Here is a 22,106-nt window from a genome sequence, read left to right as displayed (position 1 = left end):
TTTAGATATGCTTCTATTTTGATATTTGCGATCGTAGTGTCAACTGCAACATGCATACATAAAAATTAAAATGTGTTCAAGAGTAAACAGGAATTAATTAATTAGCTTTATTGTTATATATACTCAATGAGTACAGTGAAAAGTTTATACATTGTCATTTACAGTGCCTTCTTAAGTGGAAAGGTTCCTAGGTACAGCTTTTAGTTACAAGATCTAAGAAAATACAGAAATAAAATGTCCAGCATTGCAGAAATAAAAATCAAGAACAGTGATCTTCCAATGCATACCCTACTGACACCTAGCCTCTAGTCAACTTAGGGCCTTGGCTCCAGACTGTGTCAGCTTTCACCTTGAGGATCAAGGCTGGGAGATTACTCCAGACCACAATGTTGAAAGACTACCTGTGTACCATGCTGGGAGGCTGCCATACTAGGCCAGGAGTTGTCACTGGAGGCCAGGAAAGAAGGAGGAAAAAAATCAAGGGGCGGAAAAAAAAGAACGGCCGGAGCAGACAAGTTCCGGCTGAAGTGTCCTACTCATCCACCATCTTGGTCGGAATAAAAACATTGATGCAAAGCACTGGTTAAAATATTCCTTACATTTTAGAAGCTTACCTGAAGCTGTGGAATTCTGCGGTGGTTCTGTGCAGCTACAATAACTAAAATAAATGTTATTAAATTCTTTTCTATCCATACAATAAAAACCAAAAGCTTTGTGTTCTGCTGGCACTATTAAAACAGTTCAGTTTGTAACAAGTTTACTTCATCACTTTTATCTACAGGCCGGCTTTAGGTCTGGTGCCCCTGATGTAACAAAGACAAAGTAACCATAGTCCCACTGGATCAATGGGCTGCTCTCTTGTTAGAGAAAAACAACTGGTGGTGGTTTAACCTGAGAATCACCATGCCTCAGGTGAGGGGAGATGTTGAAAAAGGAAGTCCTTCATGATGCGGGAACTCTACATCACGAACCAGCTTTCCACCTAACTGAGCTAACCGAACCCCTATTTGATGAAGTACAGAAAAAGTGGGATGTGAAAGGGTGGACCCTTCCAACTAGGGTGAGAAATCTGATTCTCCAAACATTTCCAGATCTCGACCCTGTGTCACATTCACCTCAGTGACACAATCAATTTTAAAATCATAGTGCCTAATCCATCTTGGAGATGTCTGAGGCAGAATATAGAAACAGAAACCCTGTGAAAAAGTCAGTGCCAGTCAAGACTGAGCTTGTTATTCACTGAAAAAGATGGCAGAGGAAAGTTACAGAGGGCCAGTATTGGTACAGACAGGTGAGTATGGGCTTTCCGCAGATCACTGAGAGACAAAGATATTCTTCCCAGATTCTGACTGAAGAAATCGAACAAAACTTAATAACTAACCTCCATCACAGCTCTTTTATTGAGATCAGCAGTCAGGTGAGAAGGGCATGGGTTCAGTGGCAGAGAAAACCATGGTCAGATAAGACATAAACAAAAACAAAGAATTGTGGATGCCAGAAGTCAAACAAAAATACAAAGTGCTGGAAAAAATCGGTAGGTCTGGCACCATTTGCAGAGAGAAAAACAAAGTTAATGATCCAAGTCAGGTGACCCTTCGAACTGATCAGGTCTGGCAATGTGTGGCTTCGGTGATCAGCCTCTAATCCTACAACAGCATGTATGAGAGCTGAGCAGACTTTGTCCATAGTCCTGCCTAAAATTGTCAGAGTAAGTAACCAACTGTATCACTAAGAAGTCAGCCACCCTCCCACATGAGGTGAAATTGAGAAGGGAACGGGGCTGAGGATTGTAGCACTATCATGGTTAAGTAAATGAGAAAGGGCACTCTTCTCATGCATCACCCTTTCTTTATGCTGCAGGAAAAGAGAGCTCACAACAGTTGGGAGATGTCTCAAAGAGCTGGTGATGTGGTAGGCCTGCTAAGGTGGTGATGGGTGTTGAGAAGATGCCATTATGCAGCCTATAGTAGCTAATGAAATGGAATGCTCAGAAAAAGTAGGGTTATTTGTCCTATCTTCGGGTTGATGAAATCAAGGAAATGCCAATCTAGTATAGGTTGTGACTTTTCAATATTGTGTTCAGTGTGCTTGGAAGTGCCGTTGCACTTGATCACCACTCTCTTGTGTTTCGTGGTGATTAACAGACTTGTATGACAGAAGGGCTCACATTAATTTAACATCATCTCATTTGAACATTTCAACACTAATGACAGATGATTTTGTAATTCATCTCACATCATAAAGAGATAACAAAGCAACCACAAAAATCAGATGAAATCCATGGAAAACGTTGAGAATAATGTCTCCACTGGAGACAGATGTGTAATGTTATTGGACAAGCAGTCCAGAGGTCAAGTTGCTTCTCTGGGGACATAAGTTAAAATCTCATTATAGCAGCTGATGTAATTCATTTCATAAATCTGAAATTGAAAGCTAGTTTCACTAATATAAGCAATGTTTGAGAGTCCTTCATCAGTGGCAGGACAGATCCACCACAAGTAGCTGCACAGTAATATACAGTCAAGAAATAATTGCCCTGAACATTGAATCTAGATCCCATGAGATCCCAAGGCATCAGGACAAAAATGTGAAAGATACCTCCTCCTGACTACTCACACCATCCCTCAACCACCTCAGTTGTATGGCACTCATCCACAGATTCTATCAACAAACGCATCGACCTGGACCAATATACCGGCCACTGCAGTAGACAGCTGGAACTGACAACCGGAAGCGGCAGTGACAAACCACTATAAATGCCGGAGGGGATGAAACGTCTGCAACACAAATTCCCTGCTCGGCAAACAGAACCACAACAACATGGATCAGCTCTTTTCCATATTGAAAGCAACTTGGAAACAGCATGGTGGGTAGGAAGGGCACAGATGGTATTGTGGCAGTAATTTTTTTTACCGCCAGTCACCAAGAGTAGCTCTGTACCATCACTTGGCAAACTAACAGGAAGGAAAACATAATGACTTATTTGACTTCATCCTCATTAATCTACTGTTGAAGATACATCTATCCACGACAGTGTTAGTAGGAGTGACAACTGCACCTCGTGCAGGCAAAGGCCCATCTTCACAGTGAGGATACCATCCATCATTCTGTGTGGCACTACCACTCCACTGAATGTAATTGATTAAAGAAAAAATCAGTGTCAAAATTGAACATCTGTCAGACAGCAGAATTGTCTTTAATTCCAATCCAGCCAACCAATGGCTCATTCTCATTTGCATGACCAGCAAGCAAAGGAATCAACTTGGTTCAATGAAAAGTGCAGAAATTCAGTGTTAAACCTAAGTATCAACCTGGTGAAGCTACAACACAGGACTAGGTCCATGCCAAATCAGGGAAGCAGCTTGCAATAAACAGAGCGAAGAGTCTAGCAATCAACAGATCAGATTAGCAGTCCTGCCACATCCAATCATTGATCATGGTGGAAAAGAAGAGACGACTCGACTCCCATCCATATTGATCAGGGCACCCAAAGCTGCAGAAGTTAAGGCTGAAGCATCTATATCCAGAGGTGCCAAGTGAATGATCATAAGAGGTAGAAGCAGGAGTAGACCACTTAACCCCTTTGAGCCTGTGTTTAATCTAAATGTGGCATAAACTTCACTTTTGAGCCTATACCTTGGATCCCTTGTGAACATAAAATCTGCATGTAAATTGGCCACCTAAGGGCCTCAAATTGGATTCTTGGAGAGAAGGCCATCCTTGACATTCCTCACTGACGACTGGATTGAATGGAGTCAGAAAAGTGACCAACACCCAAAGTATCCCTTTTCCCTCTTCAGGAGAGATAGAAATGTGATGAGTTTTATGCTGTTGACAAAGATGAAGGCTGATCAGGGTTTGGCTAGAGATCAGGAGGAATTAAGTCCCAAAGAATTAATGAACAAAAAGCAAAGGAGTTGGTAACAGCAGTGGTAAAGAAAGAAGATATTCATCTGGATGAGGTGTTCATAGCAGAATGAAGGTCAGTTGTCTGAAAATGAAGAGATGGGAACAAGATACTAACTGGCACTTGACACAAAAGAATAGGACAGAGTTTACAGTCTGAAGATGTTGAACTTCATTTTGATTTTAAAACCTTAATAAGTGTGAACTAAATATTTTTGGCTGTTGAATAGGAACATTTGTTCAGATGTATCTTTGTGAATGACAAGAAATGGCCTGCAAGGTAAAACAAACCAATGTTTATCAATTGTTTGAGGCAGATGAAACCCTTACCATTGTTCTGTGATTAACTAATTTTGCACCACAGTACCCAAGTCCTATTAGGTAGGAGGTAAATTCTGCTGTCTTTCTCTCCAGAATCCCTGGAGTTAGTCTAACAAAACCTGGCCATAAAGTAGAGATGTTGCTTAGAAAACAGTATGTTCAGGTTTTGCACTCTCGTGCACTGCATTTTTTGCACATTGTATACTGTTAATGGTTTGCTGAACTTACTTTGTATTTTTAGTTGCAAGCTATCTTAAAGATTTTTGGAAGAATATGATTCAAGGCTTTTGATACAAAAATTTGGTTTTACAAAAATCAAAATGCTGATTTATATTTATTTTCCTTAAATAACTGTGAGATGATCCAGATATGCCACTTTCACACTACATGTAACTATTATAATGGCGCCTACACAATGCTTTGAGAATAATCTGTCTTATATAAATAATGTGTACATTTTCAGATAATAGATTTCAAACACAGCTACCATTTCTGCACAATGCAGATATAGGAAAAACTTTACCAGCTGTTGAGATGATCAATCACCCACAAAGCACAATTCTGAAACCTGACCAAAATTTCTAAAGTTCAATTCTACATTCAGAACAGAAAATAACAGGAACTCAGTTAAGGGTAAAGTATATATTCCACGTAGCTACAGAAGAGCTACTTTGGTTTAATGGACAGAAGAAATTGGGCTTTTGTATGATGTTTATAAATGAAGACATATTATGATGATCCATCAACTCCATCTCAAAGGGGCTTTTTGGAGTAGCCACTGCACTTCCGTTCAGTAAGAAAATTTGTTCAGATTCATAGATTTAATGAATCACATGTACCAAAGTCTGACAATGGCAGTCTGCATGGTGAAGTTGCCATCTTCAAATTGCTATACTTCATAGCAATGTTATTTTATTAATCTAGATTTCATTTGATTTCAGGAGCTAAGCTGGATGACTTTGCAGATTTTACAACATTTGGAATTGCAACCTCACTCCTGCTACAGGCCCATGGCATTCTGGATGGTGTGATTGTCATCTGCTACGTTATGGCTGTGTTTACACGTCTCTGCTTCTTTTCTAGTGGTAAGAACTCACTTTCTTTGGTCTATAAATAATGAACTATTGCTCTTAAAACTCACCGGCGTTTACTAAACTGTTAGAAGATTTGTACATGCTGTAAGCTGTAGTATTGTGCCATTAATTAACCAATAGATATTAATCTATCTATGCAGAGTTCCCAGCAGTATATCACATTTAGGAGGGAAAATTGTTGCATAACATTTTTCGAAGAATACATTCTTCGAAGAATCTGACTAGACAGTAATACAGGCCATGCTCTTTGTGAAATTTACTGATTTTACAGCAAGAGATGAATAGCTTATTGTTGCTGCATTGATCAAGTTCTTTTGCTGACCCAGAACTTGCATTTGCACATTTAAAAAAAATAACTGGGGCATACAGTGACAAAGTGAGCCAAAATATTTGTAATCATTAAATAAATAGGAAGGAATCTTTACAACTGTCACCTAAATGTGCATGTTTCATAATCAAGCAAATGCCTTTTAATTACCACAAGTGCTTTTTGCTTTTCCTAAAATTGTGAAATAAAAGTGGTGAATTTGTAAGCTCCTATTATTTAATCTGAATGATCAAGCAGTCTGGCATAGAATTCTAGCCATTGATGTCTATGATTCCCAGTATAATATTAATTTCTTCGTATGATTTGTTTGTCAGGCATCCCATTTGTTTACCGTGGCCTACCATGTCCTTATGCCTCAGCTATCCTAGCTTGTACCTTTTTATTGACTGGAGGAAATCGCATTCTCCTGTATGTTGCTGCAGTGGTGATGATCCTCTTCATGACTGACCATGGCAACTACCCCCATGACAAGGTCCTTGAGTCACAAGTCTGGAAAAAAATAGTTTACATTGGTGGTGAGTAGCATCGATAAAGTTCAATCAGGTTGCCTGCATGCTGAGGGAGTGCATTTTCATTTCACTTAAAGTTCATCCATTTTTCAACACTTAGTGAAAATAACAAACAGTGCAAGTCATTTTAGAATACAAAGGGTCATGGATAGAGTAAATAGACAAGGTCTTTTCCTTGGGCTAGGGGAGTCCAGAACTAGAGGGCATAGGTTTAGGGTGAGAGTGGAAAGGTATAAAAGGGACCTAAGGAACAACCTTTTCATGCAGAAGGTTGTGCGTGTAAGGAATGAGCTCCCAGAGGAAATAAGGAAGGCTGATACAATTGCAGCATTTAAAAAGCATCTGGATGGGTATATGAAAAGGAAAGGTTTAGAGGGATATGGGCCAAGTGCTGGCAAATGGGACTAGATTAGGTTTGGATATCTGGTCATTGTATTGGCACTACCTCGTGCTCCCACAAGGAGGTTGAACAGTTCATCCATTTTACTAACACCTTCCACCCCGACCTCAAATTTACCTGGACCATCTCAGACTCCTCCCTCCCCTTCCTAGACCTCTCCATTTCTATCTCGGACGACCAACTCAACACAGACATTTACTATAAACCGACCGACTCCCACAGCTACCTAGATTACACCTCCTCCCATCCTGCCCCCTGTAAAAACGCGATCCCATATTCCCAATTCCTTCGCCTCCGCCGCATCTGCTCCCAGGATGACCAATTCCACTACCGAACAACCCAAATGGCCTCCTTCTTCAAAGACCACAATTTCTCCTCCGATGTGGCCGACGATGCTCTCCACCGCATCTCCTCCACTTCCTGCACCTCCACCCTTGAACCTTCCAATCGCCACCAAGACAGAACCCCACTGGTCCTCACCTTCCACCCCACCAACCTCTGGATACGTCGTATCATCGTCCGTCATTTCTGCTACCTTCAAACAGACCCCATCACCAGGGATATATTTCCCTCCCCACCCCTATCAGCGTTCCGGAGAGACCATTCTCTCCACGACTCCCTCGTCAGGTCCACACCCCCCACTAACCCAACCTCCACTCCCGGCACCTTCCCCTGCAACCGCAAGAAGTGCAAAACTTGCGCCCACACCTCCCCCCCCCCCTCACCTCTCTCCAGGGCCCCAATGGATCCTTCCATATCCATTGCAAATTCACCTGCACCTCCACACACATCATTTACTGCATCCGCTGCACCCAATGTGGTCTCCTCTACACTGGGGAGACAGGCCGCCTACTTGCGGAATGTTTCAGGGAACACCTCTGGGACACCCACACTAACCAACCCAACTGCCCCCTGGCTGAACACTTTAACTCCCCCTCCCACTCCGCCAAGGACATGCCGGTCCTTGGCCTCCTCCATCGCCAGAGCCTGACCACACGATGCCTGGAGGAAGACTGCCTCATCTTCCGCCTAGGAACCCTCCAACCACACGGGATGAATGTAGATTTCTTCAGCTTCCTCATTTCCCCTCCCCCCACCTTATCTCAGTCCCAACCCCTGAATTCAGCACCACCCTCTTGACCTGCAATCTTCTTCCCGACATCTCCGCCCCCACCCCTCTCCGGCCTATCACCCTCACCCTCACCTCCTTCCACCTATCGTATTCCCAGCACCCCTCCCCCAAATTCCCTCCCCCCTACCTTTTATCTCAGCCCGCTTGGCACACCAGCCTCACTCCTGAAGAAGAGCTTATGCCCGAAACGTCGATTCTCTTGCTCCTCGGATGCTGCCTGGCCTGCTGTGTTTTTCCAGCACCACATTTTTCAATTCTGGTCTCCAGCATCTGCAGTCCTCACTTTCTCCTCCTTAGATATCTGGTCAGCATGGACAAGTTGGACCAAAGTGTCTGTTTCTGTGCTGTACATCCCTATGACTCTATGAATGATTGACTTGATTAGAAGTCAAACAGATTTATTTTCTTAAAAAGTTCAATTGCTATTAAGCAAACAGACATAAAATATCTCTCACAGAATATCTATTAAATGAATGACTGTTGAGCTGAAATGTATTTTTCAGTTTCATCTAGTTCTGATAAAATGACACAGATCTTAAATTTTAACTCTCTTATTGTCCCCTGATGAACCTGCTCAATATTTCCAGCATTTTTTGGTTTTTTTTATACATATATGCACTGTAAATACTGAGGGCCGTATTCATTAACAGGTTTTTAATATTTTAATTTGAACTATATTTTGTAACAGGGTATATGATTCCAAACATATAATAATACCAAAAGAATGTAGTAAATCACAAGTTCAGGGTGTGTTCTGAACTTTCAAAGTATTGCTACCTTTAATATATAAGATTCAATATACATAAACTATCATGATGATGCAGATATGCTGTATTGTTGAAACCATATTATTTAATAAATATTATAATTTAAGTTCAAATAATAACTATTGCATTAACCGACAAGAAAAATTAAGTTATATCAATGTTTCAAGCAAATACTTTGTTTATTGACAAATGTATTTGGAATGAAATAGGGCTGTACTGAATATTTTAAACTGTTTTTCTCTGTTTCATAGGTCTGATGATGCTATTTTGCTGTCCGCTACGGCTTGCCTGCATATACTTCCTGATTTGGTGTTTCTCTTATACCCTCTTCCCATCTACTTTGTGGAGTTGCAGATGTTAAATCCCTGTTTCATGCTTTCTCTTCATAGGGAGAAGTCTGGTGCTGCAGTTCAGCAACCAGAGCCTAAAGTCATTCGTGTTGAATGACAAAAGAAATCTGTAGAAGGATTTATCACATTAGGTACTGGGTTGACATCTTTATTTGGTCATTTTTAATGAAAAGTCTGCAAGCTCTTTTAGGTTTCATTTTACATTCTATAATAGATTTCCTCAATCATAAGCATTTGCTTTTGAATATAAATCACCTCTTTCTAATACTGTATTCCCTATTCCCCAAAAAACATGCAGACTACATATTATTCCTCTCAATTGAGAGTTCTGGAGAATGAAGTTGCTGTATTGAAATTGCTCATTAAAAGTTTGAGCACTTTTTTTAAAAATTCAGATAAATATTAATATAATCAAAATATGAAATTACTTCATTCCAAACCCTTGAAATGAAGTGAAACAATTTGTTCAGCTTTATTCACCATGATATTTGGTAGCTAGAGAGCCCAAGAAAGTAATTGGAGACTTGTGTGATCAATAATAACTTAAAACAGTGGAGCGTTGAAGCAATAGTGCTTAATTAATCTCTTCTGTCACATATAGATATGCATCTTTTAGTCACCTTTTTTCATCACTGCCTTCAGCATGTATTGATGATATTTTTTTCTGAAGCTCCTAGGTGGTGACAGCTTCAAATTATTTTCAAGTTTACTTTCTGTAGTGATTGTAATGAAGTCATCCAGGTAGACCTCATCAAATATGAGTTCCCTGATTCTAGCTGTTAATCTGGTCCAATCAGAGAGCCCTGGCTGACATATAAACAAGAGTATCCTGGCCACTCGGGTGTTTTTCCCCTATTGAGAGTTGGATCAGTGTGAGTGTGTACATACGTGCAAGGACTCTCCTCCTTGAAGGGGACTGTCCCTGGACTAGCTGCACCTCATTAAAAAAAAAACATAAACAAGAGTATCAGAAGTTCTGTTCGCTGAGAGCTGGCTCTGAGGAAGCCGGACCAGTGTCAGGTACCATGCACATGTAAACAAAAGGTGACTTGGTGACAGTATAGAAGCCCCTGCGGTGACTAGAACAAATATGCTTCTGAAGAAATCTGCTTATAACAGTCACCTTAGAGTTGGGGTAAGCATTTCTGGCATCATGCCATTACTTAGGATCGAAAGAGTCAAGCTTCCCGCCGTAAAAGACTAGGCCCAGTATGTGGAAATAATGTGTTATTTATATCAGGCAAATGATATTAGGGCAGATGAAAAGCAATGAGCGATTCTCCTGATAACTTGTGGACCCACAGCTTTTTCAGTCATGAGCTTAATTTCCTGAGGCACCAGCTACTAAAACCTTTCAAGAGTTGATAGATTCAGTCAAAGTTACAAAACACTCAGCACCAGGTTATATTCCAATAGGTTTAATTGTTAAGATTGAGTTAAGGAACATTACGACCCAAGACTTCTCGAAGTCTGAGGTGCTTTACTTGGCAATTTGAGAACCAGGAGAATATGTCAGGATTAAGATGACTGAGCATGTGACTTTGCTTTATCCTTAAGGAGTTGCCGAGAGGCCATTGGTATGAGGGATTAATGATTTAACCAGGGGCTACAAACAGGGACCACAACTGGCTTTGTCATTAGAAAATGGAGCAAGTGGAACATATGAATTAAAGGTGTGGACACTTTTACCAGGTCAACTGAGTGAAGGCCACTGCATAGCATTATTCAGCATGTATCCTGAACAGAGACTCCAGATCAGCCCATAGCAAAAACCCAAAACAAAGCCAAGCTTCAGCCAAACGAATAACAGTTTCTTCAGGATCCAGGCCAGCAACCCATTTGTAGTTGCTGCCTGTATGTGGACTCAAGACAGCAAAAGTGTCCCACTAGGCCTGAATTGAGTAAGAGAACTCAAGCCAGTATCCAAGAGTGTGTGCACCTTGGAAAGCCTATCTACATCTGGTTTTAAATTGCTTAGCAACATCTAAATCAGAACCAGTCAAAATAAATGTGGTTAAAATGGTCACCAAGTGCTATTAGAGGTTAATACCAGCACGGTATCAGTGATTGTAAAATCACTTTTAAAAAAATTAGCTCTGGAGTTCAGTCCATAAGTTAGCGTAAAACCCCGGCTAGACTGAGAACCTATACTGGGGAACCTTTACAGATTAAGTTACAACCTTGGTTCTGGTATCATATGAGAAGCAGGTGGTTCAGTTACCACTGGTTGTAGTGAAAGTCTGGACCCCAAGCTTAATGGGGTAAAAATGGTTGAGAAAGATTTACTGTGATTGGGTCAAACATTTTTCAATTAGAAAATGGCTACCTGAATAAAGTCCTAATTAAACACCTGGATGTTTTTCAGGAAGGTCTAGGAACTATCAAAGGAGCCAAAGCCACCTTGCATGTTCACCAGGAAGCAATTCCATGATTGTGCAAGGCCTGCCCAATGCCGTTTGCTTTACAAAATCAGAAAGATGGAAAGCAAAGGAATCGTCAAACCAATATACTTTGCAGAACGGGCAGCACCGGGCTGACCAATTGTGAAGCCCACTGGGTCGGTTCACCTATATGGGAATTTTAAACAAATGGTAAACTTTTTTTGCTGTTGCATAAATACCCAATCCCTTGTATAGAGGATTTATACTCAGTGCTGGTGTCCTTCATGAAGCTGGACCTGCAATTATGGTTGCATGATGCTTAGGAGTATGCCACAATTAATACTCAGAAGGGTTTCTACCAATAGACTTGACTGCCAGTTTTATTTTTTAGTGGATAATGGAGAACATTTTACAATATCTACCCCAGGATGCCATTTATCTCAAAGACAGTGCTAATAACAGGGAAGACCAATAAAGAGTACTTAGAGAACTTGGACAGAGTCCTGAGATGTTTCTCCAAGGCATGCCTTAGAAGGAAAAATGTGTGTTCCAGGCACCCCAAAAGACCTACTTGGGCTACAGAGTCAACATACCAGGTTACACCCATTGGAAGATAAAGAGAGCGTGAGCAAAGATGCCAGGCTCCTACGTCTATATGGGAGCTTAGATCTTTCTTTGGATTGCTGAATTATTATGCAAAGTTCATACGTAACCAAGCCTCCATCCTAGACCCCTTACATCTGCGATTGAAAAAAGGTCAGCCTCAAAATGGTCTCATAGCCAAAGCTGTAGCCTTTACAGAAGTGGAGAAGCAGCTATCATTATCTAAGGTGTTGGTGCACCCAAGCAAAATCTAGTGCTGACATCCGATGCCTCCCCACACAATATCAGGATTGTGTTAGCTCATAGATGGCCTCATGGAGATGAATGCCCAATAGCGTACGCTTTCCAGACTTTGGCTGATGCAGAGCACAAATTTGCCCAGATGGAGAAGAAAGGTTTGGCTGTCATCTTTGGTGAAAGTTCCACAAATACCTTTATGGACATAAATTTGTAATAATAACAGGCCACAAACCCCTGCTATGTCTACTTAAAGAGGATAAGGCAGTGCCACCCATAGCTTCTGGTCAAATTGAAAACTAAAACAGCTGGTGGTGATGGGAGAAACAAAGAGTCGTCACAACCGGAATCGAAACCTTTCGGGTCCTGTTGAGAGCAGATCACTGTAGATGATGGCGTTTTTTTTTAATGGGGAGCAAGAGTGATTGTCCCAAGCAAATGTCACTGCCAGCCAGATACTGGCTGAACTTGACCAGGGTCATCCAGGTCCAAAATGAAGATATTGGCAAGAAGTTGTGTCTGCTGGCCAAGGTTGGATGCAGACATAGTCGAATTGTGAGGTGGTGCCCAGAGTGCCAATGAGGACAAAAATTACCAGTTACAGACTTAGTTACACATCGATTACGTACTCATGGGCTCAACATTTTTAGTCATTGTGGTTGGATGTGCGTAGAGTTCATTTTTCAAACACAAGACAATGATAGAAAAGTTGCGAGCATCTTTTCCAATGTATGGGCTCCTAGAAGTATTGGTCATATATTACGGTCCACTATTACCTGTAGGGAATGGAGTATTTCCTAAAGTCAAATGACATTTGGTATATAAGGAAAGCTTCATACCATCCAATGGTCTGGCAGAAAGAGTAGTCCAAACTGTGAAGGTAGGGTTAAAGAAGCCTGTAGCTTCACTCGATACCAGCTGAGTCAGTTCCTATTTGATCATCAGACCACCCCTCATGTAGCTACAAGAATAGCTCCAGCAGAGTTTCTAATAGAGAGCGGACTCCACACCAGACTTGGTGGTGGTGGTGGTGGTGGTGGTGGTGTGGGGTAGGAATTGGTGAAATTGCATCAAGAACACTGGTGCCGGACAAGACTTCTCTAATTGAGAGAGAACTTTACGTCAGGAGACAAAGTTTGGTGTCAATACCATGAAAGAATGGGCAAGAGGCTTGGTTGATGAGAGGTTAGGTCCCGTGAAGTAGAAAGTTCAGGCAAGTGAGACAGTCCTGAACAAGCACGTGAACCACATGAAAGCTGCAAACTTGCAAAATAGGCAGGAACAAAACATAGCTGGACCCTCAGAACAGCTGCAAAGGCTATCGGAACCTGTGGATTCTCCCTCTCTGTCTAGCGTCAAAGAAACCACCAGTCTGAGATGGACACAGCACATGTCGCAGCCTCGACACCTTTACCACTGAAAAAAATGAACTTCTTCTGAGATGTTGTATGCACAAGAGGCGGGCTACAGTCCAGTACACACTGCCCATATCAGAGGCTGAGTTGGAGGAACTGGACCCAGTGCGAAAATGCTCCAGGAGAGGCTACCAGAAAAAGAACAGGCCTGTGTCCCCAGAAAGGGAGAGATGTAGTTATTGTAATGAAGTCAGCCAGGTGGTTCTCAGAATGAGATCCTTGATTGAGGTTGTTAGCTTGGTCTAATCAGGGAGTCCTGGCTAGCTAATATGAACAAGAGCATCTCCAGGATTTTCATACCGCATCAGACATCCTACTGCATCAGACATCCAAAGGAATGTTTCATATGTCCTCTAATTTTATTTCTGATAAAGCAGCATTAACAGCACACTGTCATTTCCTCCATAGGCCAGACCTGGTCTGTTTGAGTTTGGAACTCCACATTCCTGTTCAAATGTAAATAAGCTCCCTGAATTTCATATCAGGGCAAAGTTTGTCAAAGAATAGAATCCCTCGTGTGGAAACAGGTCCACACTGACCCTCCAAAGAAGATCCGACCCAAACCTATTTCCCTACCCTATTACTCTACATTTGCCCCTGACTAATGCACCTAACCTAGACATTCCTGAACACCCATGGGCAATTTAACATTGCCCATTCACCTAACCTGCACATCTTTGGACTGTGGGAGGAAACTGGAGCACCCGGAAGAAACCCACACAGACTTGGGGAGAATGTGCAAACTCCACACAGACAGTCACTTGAATCGAAACCAGGTCCCTGGTGCTGTGAGGCAGCAGTGCTAACCCCTGAGGCACCACGCCGCCCCATGTTGTCGATGATGTTAATGATCAAAACCTTGGGCCTCTTTTGGCACAGAGGTAGCGTCCCTACCCCTGAACCGAAGGACCAGAGTTCAAGTCCTACTGGCTTCAGAGGTGTGTAATATCTCTGAAAAGTTTGATTAGAAAAAAGGTAAGTTTTTTTTTTAAAACTTAAGAAATTAATGAACAGAGTGTCAGACATTTTGCTCACAGAGCTAGCTCTGAGGAAGCTGGACCAGCATCAAGCAGTAAATAAAGGGTGACTTGGTGACAGGATCTCAGCTGCTATGGAGTTATTTCATTTTCGATGCTTATTTTTTCATCAAGTAATGTACGCAAAAACAATTATACCAGCAGGATATATGCAGTGTAAGATCCCAACGTCCTTTTTCCATTTAATTGGCTGCCTGTACAGCAACATCTGCTTAGCAATCAACTAATGAAATCTGTTCAAGGGTCATCCTGACACTGACTGAGCCTAAGTTGAAATTAAGTTAATCTTGTAATATTGTTAGCACCAGAGACAAACACAAAAAAGACCCTCACCTTCCTTGATGGCTAGCACTGCAGCCTCACCACACCAGGGACCTGGGTTCAATTCCAGCATTGCCTGTGTGGAGTTTGCACATTCTCAGTGTCTGTGCGGGTTTTGTCTGGATGCTCCGGTTTCCTCCCACAATCCAAAAATGTGCAGATCAGGTAGATTGGTTGTGATAAATTATCCATAGTGTCCAGGGGCATGCAGGTTAGGTGGGTTAGCCATGGTAAATGTGGGCTTATGGGGATTGGGTGGGATGTTCTTCAGAGGGTCAGTGTAGACTCAAATGGCCTCTGTCTGCACTGTCGGGATTCTGTCATTGATTTTGTATGGAAAAAATTGCCGATTCTGAGTCAGGATGCATTATCTCAAACTTCCACTACCTAGTTTTAATAGACTTCATACTACTCTTGATCACCTTCAAAACCGACAAAAACATTCCTTAGATCTCATCTTTTAGTGTTGGTCAATTCTCTGCTTTAATCATTAAAGAAAAAAGTCATGCCTCACCCACACAGGTCAACTATTGGCAGGGATTGGCTTATGCTGAGCAAATGTTAAACTGGATTGGCAAATGAAATACTACTGTTACAATCTTTCTTAGTTTCTGTCAACCAATCTTAAATGCCTAATAAAGTGAAGGATACTGTTTGAAATGAAGGAAGTGCCTGTCCTACATGATTCCCATTCCCAATACGCTCTTTCTAATTTTCTCTACCACACTATTCCAAAGAACCAAAGGCTAGAGATCCCAAGCCGTTTGATACAATACTGCAAATCCCTAGATCAACATGATGCAAGAGTTCTATATATCTCTGCATTAGATAACAGAGCAAAACACAAAATTCTATTCTTATTTCCATCCTCAGTCATTTTTGAACACTCGTTTCTGGATATGTCAAAGTTAGGTTTTTGTTGGCACGTGATAGATAAATCTCTATTTTGCTCACATAAGTGATTTGTTTATACCAGACCCTAGGTACAAAATCACATGCGATTTCTAGCATAATTTAAATTGTATTTTTCCATGCTTAATTGTCATTGGAGTGAGGTAGCCTGCTTTTGTGTAAAGGAATCTAAATTCTTTGAGTCTTAGGCCCAGGGCATGAAACAGACACTATGTCAGTTTCATGTCAGTACTAAAATGGATTTTCTTCGATGATGATACACCAAATGCACATTTTTTACTACCCCAAAGTTAAACATCTCTGATCAGTGTTCTATCTGAAGTATTACAAAATAGTTGCTAGAAATACCAGCATTGTTGCCTTTATACTCAATGGATCTGACTGATCTCTTAGGAATCCTTCTTTTAGTGAGTCTTTCATTGGTACAAATGATTCTTAAAGTTAATACATTTTTTATTGGTGTTATTTTTCTGTTACTGAGATCTGACAGAAACCAAATATAATAAGCAACTATGAGATACTATTTATATTGTGATCTCAACTGTTTTCAAGGAGGTGGTAATATAGTTCTTAGGGCTAAGGGGATGAAAGAGCATGGAGTGAATGTGAGAACAGAGTACTGAGTTGGGTGATCAACCAAAGTCATATGGAATGGAAACAGACCCTTTGAACCCACTGTTTCTGAACAGTACAAATTTTTGGTTGATCATCTAACTCAATACTCCATGTTCCCACTTTCACTCCATACTCTTTGATTCCCTTAGCCCTAAGAACTATATTAAACCATGTCAGAATTCAGACGACACAAAATTATAGTCCAACAGGTTTATTTGAAATCACAAGCTTTTGGAGTGCAGCCTCTTCATCAGGTGAAGCCACAAAAGGACAATGCTGTGAAAGTTTGTAATTTCAAGTAAACCTGTTGTACTCTGACTTAAGACTTCTGACACCCCAATCTAACACCGACACCTCCGCATCATATATTAAACCATGACCATATTGAATGGCAGGGCAGGTTCAAAGGGCTGAATGGCCTAGCTCTATTATCTATGTTTAAGTCCTATGTTTTCTATGATGGCACAATGGGATAAATCAAATCCCAGAGTGAGGCCTGACTGATAGATCATTTGTTTTATTTTTTAATGTTAACATGATGGTTCATCACTAAGATTTATTCACGTGAATAAATATGCAGACACACGTGTCAATTACACAAAAGAATGAATTTGCAAAAAACAAGTTCTCAATATAAAAAGGTATTTGGCAAAATCGATATCAGAACAAAATAACGTTCAATCGGATTTTTAACATTATCCATTTGAGAGAAATTACATTTCTTTCTCAACTATTTTGCGATTCTACTTAATTGATTACAGTCTAAGAGCAAATAAACTCTCAGGAGAGACAATTCAGTGAATTCTTTCCAAATTTGAGAGCCAAAACTTTCACAGTTCTGACATCTTGCAGATATCTGACCAAACTCTGCTGGTTAACCGCCTTTCTACTGAGGTGATTTGTTCCCTCAATCCTTCTAGGAGAGAAACAAACTTTGCTTCTAAACTCAACACTCATCTTCTGATTGAATTTTTTTAAGAAAAAGTTCAAACTTTGATTACATGTTTACTCTACCTGTTGTAAGCACTACAGTATAACCATCTTTCTCTTAACACTACAAGAGTCTGCAGTCACTTGCTTTCTGACGAAGTTCAGGATGTAATGACTATTCTGGAAGAACACGCTGACCTTTTTTTAAAAAAAATAACTAATACCCATCTTCCACTGTCTTGAACTGAAAATTCCAAAAATTGTACCTATATATAAATGATACATTTTTCATCACAATATCCTGTGCCTGTTTTGTAACTGACAGTCTAGCATTGTGACTAACCTATTATGAAGTATTAGACATTTGGTTCAACATAGCTTGAGATTACAGAAGTTTGAACCATATTAATGGCAGTATCCACAACAGCTCATCACCATCACAGCAAGAATTCGTTAAACAGTTAAGTTAATAATTTTAAACATTAAAAATAGCATTTAAAATTATGTGTGGCTGATGACAAGGTGACATAATTTGATGAGTTCTACTTTGATGGATTCGAGCTGTTGAGCAATTCTGTTCTGTACCATGTACATGGTGCTTCAAATATAATAAAGGCATTCAGATTTGCATTCCTTATATCAGCAAACCTTTACAGAAATGTCACATTGTAGTGCAAAGTCCTAAACTGGGCCTAGTACTGCATGTGCTCCTGGCCGAATATTGTTTTAGTCTTTTTGTAGACAGTATCGTATGAGCAAAGTAACTTTAATACAGCACAAAAATTATATAAATATGGTTCAGAAAACTTACTATTAAACGTGGTGATAGAAGAGGATTTTCTAAACCCATCAACCTAACAGATTTCTTTTGTAAGTAACGTTAATACACCCAAGATTGCACTTTGAATATTAAACAACTTTAAATGTTCGATGATGTGAGCATTTAACCTGAATTTATGGGCACTTAGTGATCCTATAGTTTAAAATCAATGTAAATGTGGGCAATTCATACGCGGGCACATCTTTTAAGTGCTCATCTTATTTTCGGTCTATGTTCAGACTGACAAAAGTACACCTCTACTAAAGATCAGAACCAACCCAGAACTAATTTCATGTTAGGAAAGATCAGCAAAACCCTACAATATGTTTGAATTAAAGTCAATGGAAATCTATTTCAGGGTGGGGTAGGGGTGGCTGGAAGGATAGAATGTCATTTCTACTATAATGTTAATTTGCACTGCTGATTTGTCAGAGTTCTTATGCTCTGTGTCAAATATTATATCTCCCTCTTAATAAGTTTGGGATTTTACTTAATTAACTCCTGACAGTTTATTTGCATTAAACTATAGAGACAATTCGGAAAATTGAAAGGAATTAGTCCACAAAAAGCCAGCATTTCCAAAAAGCATCATTTAAAAAGTTTTTAATGATTTATATCCCAATACATTTAGGTTTATCCTGATTAACATTTGATACAATATTACAACAGCAAATGGAAACAATACAGTCTAGCAGAGTTGGAAGTTAAAAAACAGGAAAAAGTAATTGAGCTTATCCAGCTTAACCCACTTCCCTCAATATTAAGTCCTCTTTCTGGACAAGAGTTGTTATAGTTCAATTTCCTGCTCTCAACTAAATTTGTCATCTCTCCAGTTCAGTTCTTGAACTTGCTGTTAAGTCAGTCTTATTGTTCTCTGTAAAATTCAACTCGGTAATTTGTCCGCTGGTGACATTACTATCAGTGTCCATAGATGATGTGAATCAGTATATTCAAAGCTCAGTTACTTAAAGTGATGATAGACTTGCTTGTTGTTATCAGCCTTATTAGAGAATGTTTTGTAGCAGAGAAAGGTTATTTGATTTTTCCAAAAGCTAAAATTCCATATTTACCTAATGAAACATCGGACCCTTAGTTCCAAAGTTCTGCTTGAAGTACTTAAAGGGTAACATTCTATGTTGTTTTTTTAACTGAATTGAACTCAATTTGGCTTTAAAGGTCTTTGAACACAAGTTTACATGAAACTGTGATGGAATTCTGCATAGGTTTACATTAATTCATATTTGCAAATATATTATAAATACTGTAAAATACTATGTTCAAACACAAGTTAGTCTTGAATTTAAGTTGCAAGATAAAATCCATTTTCCTTCTAAATGTCATTGATGATGGTGTATGAAGCAGAAAAATGTTAAAATCATGCATTAATTTTCTAGAAAATGCGAGGGGGAGATAAATACTAAAGGTCCCTCTCCACAGAACACATGAACTGTAAATAACATTAATGAGGCATGAGAAAGTTGCATGCATAACAATAAAGAAACAATGGATTCACTGCTTAGTGGCCAAAAACACACAACCCACAGATAGAATGGTCATTCAGTCAAGTTTGAAAAATTTTCAATCTATAACGCAGTCATAAACCTAATAAGGGTGTGTTTTTTTTTCCCCTAGATTCTAGAACATGGTTATCAGAAACTGAATGTGTGAATATGTCCAAAGAGCACATTTAGATCAGCTTAGCTTAGAGAGTCTACAGACATTACATTTTAAGGTCAGTTTTTGATAAATGGACCAGCTTTCGATTGGGAATTTTTTGTATTCAAACTGACTCAAGTCCTCTCTTTCTCAAAAAAAATTCATATTTTAAGCAGTTCAGGCAAATGAAACTTCAACATACTGGTTTGTGAATGACATGCAGAGATTGCATACATCTTACAATAGAAACTCAAATAAATGGTGCAAATTCCTTACTTTTTTCAAATTGTGAACTGCTTTTGAGCCATACAGATTTATTTATGTAAAGAATAATGCATGTTTTATGGGGAATTTTGAATCTAATGGTATATGTTGCACGTCTTATTTAAAACTGAACTATTTTTATCTGTATAGTTATTTATTTCCATTGTGTTAGACAAACTTTGCAATAACAATTTAGTCAAGTTGAGGTAAATTTTACTTTTGATAGGTGTCATTAACTATAAAAGAAGTTTCTAGTCTTTGCCATTTTATATGTAGTGCTTTTAAGAATGTAACCTGGTTTGCACATGGAATGGAGAGTACTATAACCGCCTAAAGAATTTGATAAATATGCATTCATCTGAAAAATTACATTCAACAAATAGCAACATTGTCTGCAGTGGGGAAAAGTTTGATAGCTTGCTCATGGTCTTATGAAAATACAAACTAAATACTACATATGTTTGCCCAATCATATATCAGATTTGAACTTATCTTAGAAGTCAGTATCACTTTAGATCTTTGAAAAGGAAAATGCACATAAATGAACCATATTTGGCATAAAGTTAAAAAGCACACAACACCAGGTTATAGTCCAACAGGTTTATTTGGAAGTGCTTTGGGAGCATTGCTCCTTCACCAGGTAGCTGTGGAACAGGATCATAAGACACAGAATTTATCGCAAAGGATTGCAGTGTCGTATAACTGAAATGATATATTGAACAAACAGATTGCTGTTAAGTCTTTCATCTTTTAGAATGAGTTGCAGGTTTCAGTTCATTGACATGTAAATCCCAGAAAACCAGAACTTTTTTAATATTTGGCATAGCAGTTAAAACATGTTCAGTACCGAACAAATGTTGGCAGCAATATACTGGACATAAGCTTCAACCACAAAGTATTGTACACAAGACTTTAATCATTATTTTAAGAAAGATAACAGTTGGCTCCAAATGAAAGTTATTCTATGCACAGTTAACAACTGTGCCACTTACGTGGGAAGCCATTACTATGAGCGTTTTTAGCTTGCACCATATTAAATGAAGTATTTACTCTGCTAGTTGTCCACTATTAAAGAAGACATTTTTGTTCTTCCTGTTTTCTATTATCAGTCCATTATTCATGAGGCCAACAAATACAGATATGTAATGAGTCGCTGAGGAATGGCGAATATTTTTTGTACCCCATTCTCTTGTAAGGATATTTCTTAACCTACCCCTACCCAAGGCCAGGAATTTAACTTACATAGAATTGTTGCAAACCAACATCAAAGAGACAAGTTAACATAATGTTTTGTGTAATCGGGCCTTTTGAGAAGACTCAAATAATATGGCTTAGCAATGTTTGTAAACAAGGAATCTGTCATTTGATCAATCACTGTGCTTTGAGACAGAATATACAAAGCAACTAACTAAATCTGTTTTGATAAATTCTTGATTGCTTTCCCAAACACTGAATTAAGGATTCTCAATCTAATGACAGAACCATCATGTTCTGGGTACCAATTTAGAAGTTTAAAATTTATATGTGTGTAATACCTGTAGTTCAGTTACACTTATTTTTTGAAAGTAACACTTTTCCCCAGAAAAATAAAACAAACTAACAATAAATGGACTGTGTCATTTTTATTGTAAATATTTTTAAAGCAGGAAATAGAGGCACGCAGTTTCTGGAAAGGTAAAATCTATATCCAGATATATGGGAGATAATGACATCACTACAAAAAACTATAGATCTAACTATTATACTCATATAGCAAATATGCATGCCTATGCAGCTTTTTTGCAAGCGTTTTCTCTGAGGACCAAATGCCTTTGGCCTGAAAGCATGAGGATACTATTATCAACCACATCCAGATGAAATTACAAATCTACTACAAATTAATATTGATAGTCAATTACTCTATGCAGTAGAAACATTTACGTTTCCAAACAATACTATATCAAATTATGCTTCTGCCACAAAGGAACAGAGATTCAGCTTTCCAAGGGTAACAGCTCCTTTAGCTGCCGAAAGCAGTGTTTGGGTAGACCATTCATTATACATCCTGCCAGAAATTAAATATATAGTGATTGTCATCACCATCCTCTTATATGGACTAGAATCACATG

The 22,106-nt window shown here is 39.3% G+C and overlaps 1 protein-coding gene across 3 annotated transcripts in view; it reads left to right on the top strand.

The window, feature by feature from the left end:
- tmem269 (transmembrane protein 269) overlaps positions 1-21,744 on the top strand; it is a 98,161-nt gene extending 76,417 nt beyond the window's left edge. For all 3 annotated transcript variants that reach the window (XM_043675516.2, XM_043675515.2, XM_043675520.2), the window contains 3 exons: positions 5,169-5,312; positions 5,964-6,164; positions 8,709-21,744. In XM_043675516.2, coding sequence (XP_043531451.1) covers positions 5,169-5,312; positions 5,964-6,164; positions 8,709-8,818 — 455 coding nt within the window. In that variant the 3' untranslated portion in view covers positions 8,819-21,744. The remainder of the gene's footprint in view (positions 1-5,168; positions 5,313-5,963; positions 6,165-8,708) is intronic.
- The last annotated feature ends 362 nt before the right edge of the window (positions 21,745-22,106 follow it).

Source organism: Chiloscyllium plagiosum, unplaced genomic scaffold, assembly GCF_037043375.1.
Source record: "Chiloscyllium plagiosum isolate Xiang-an unplaced genomic scaffold, Cpla_swu_hap1 HiC_scaffold_37, whole genome shotgun sequence".
Lineage (NCBI taxonomy): Eukaryota > Metazoa > Chordata > Chondrichthyes > Orectolobiformes > Hemiscylliidae > Chiloscyllium > Chiloscyllium plagiosum.
Note: the sequence above shows the minus strand (reverse complement) of the source record. Positions and strands in the feature narration are given on the sequence as shown.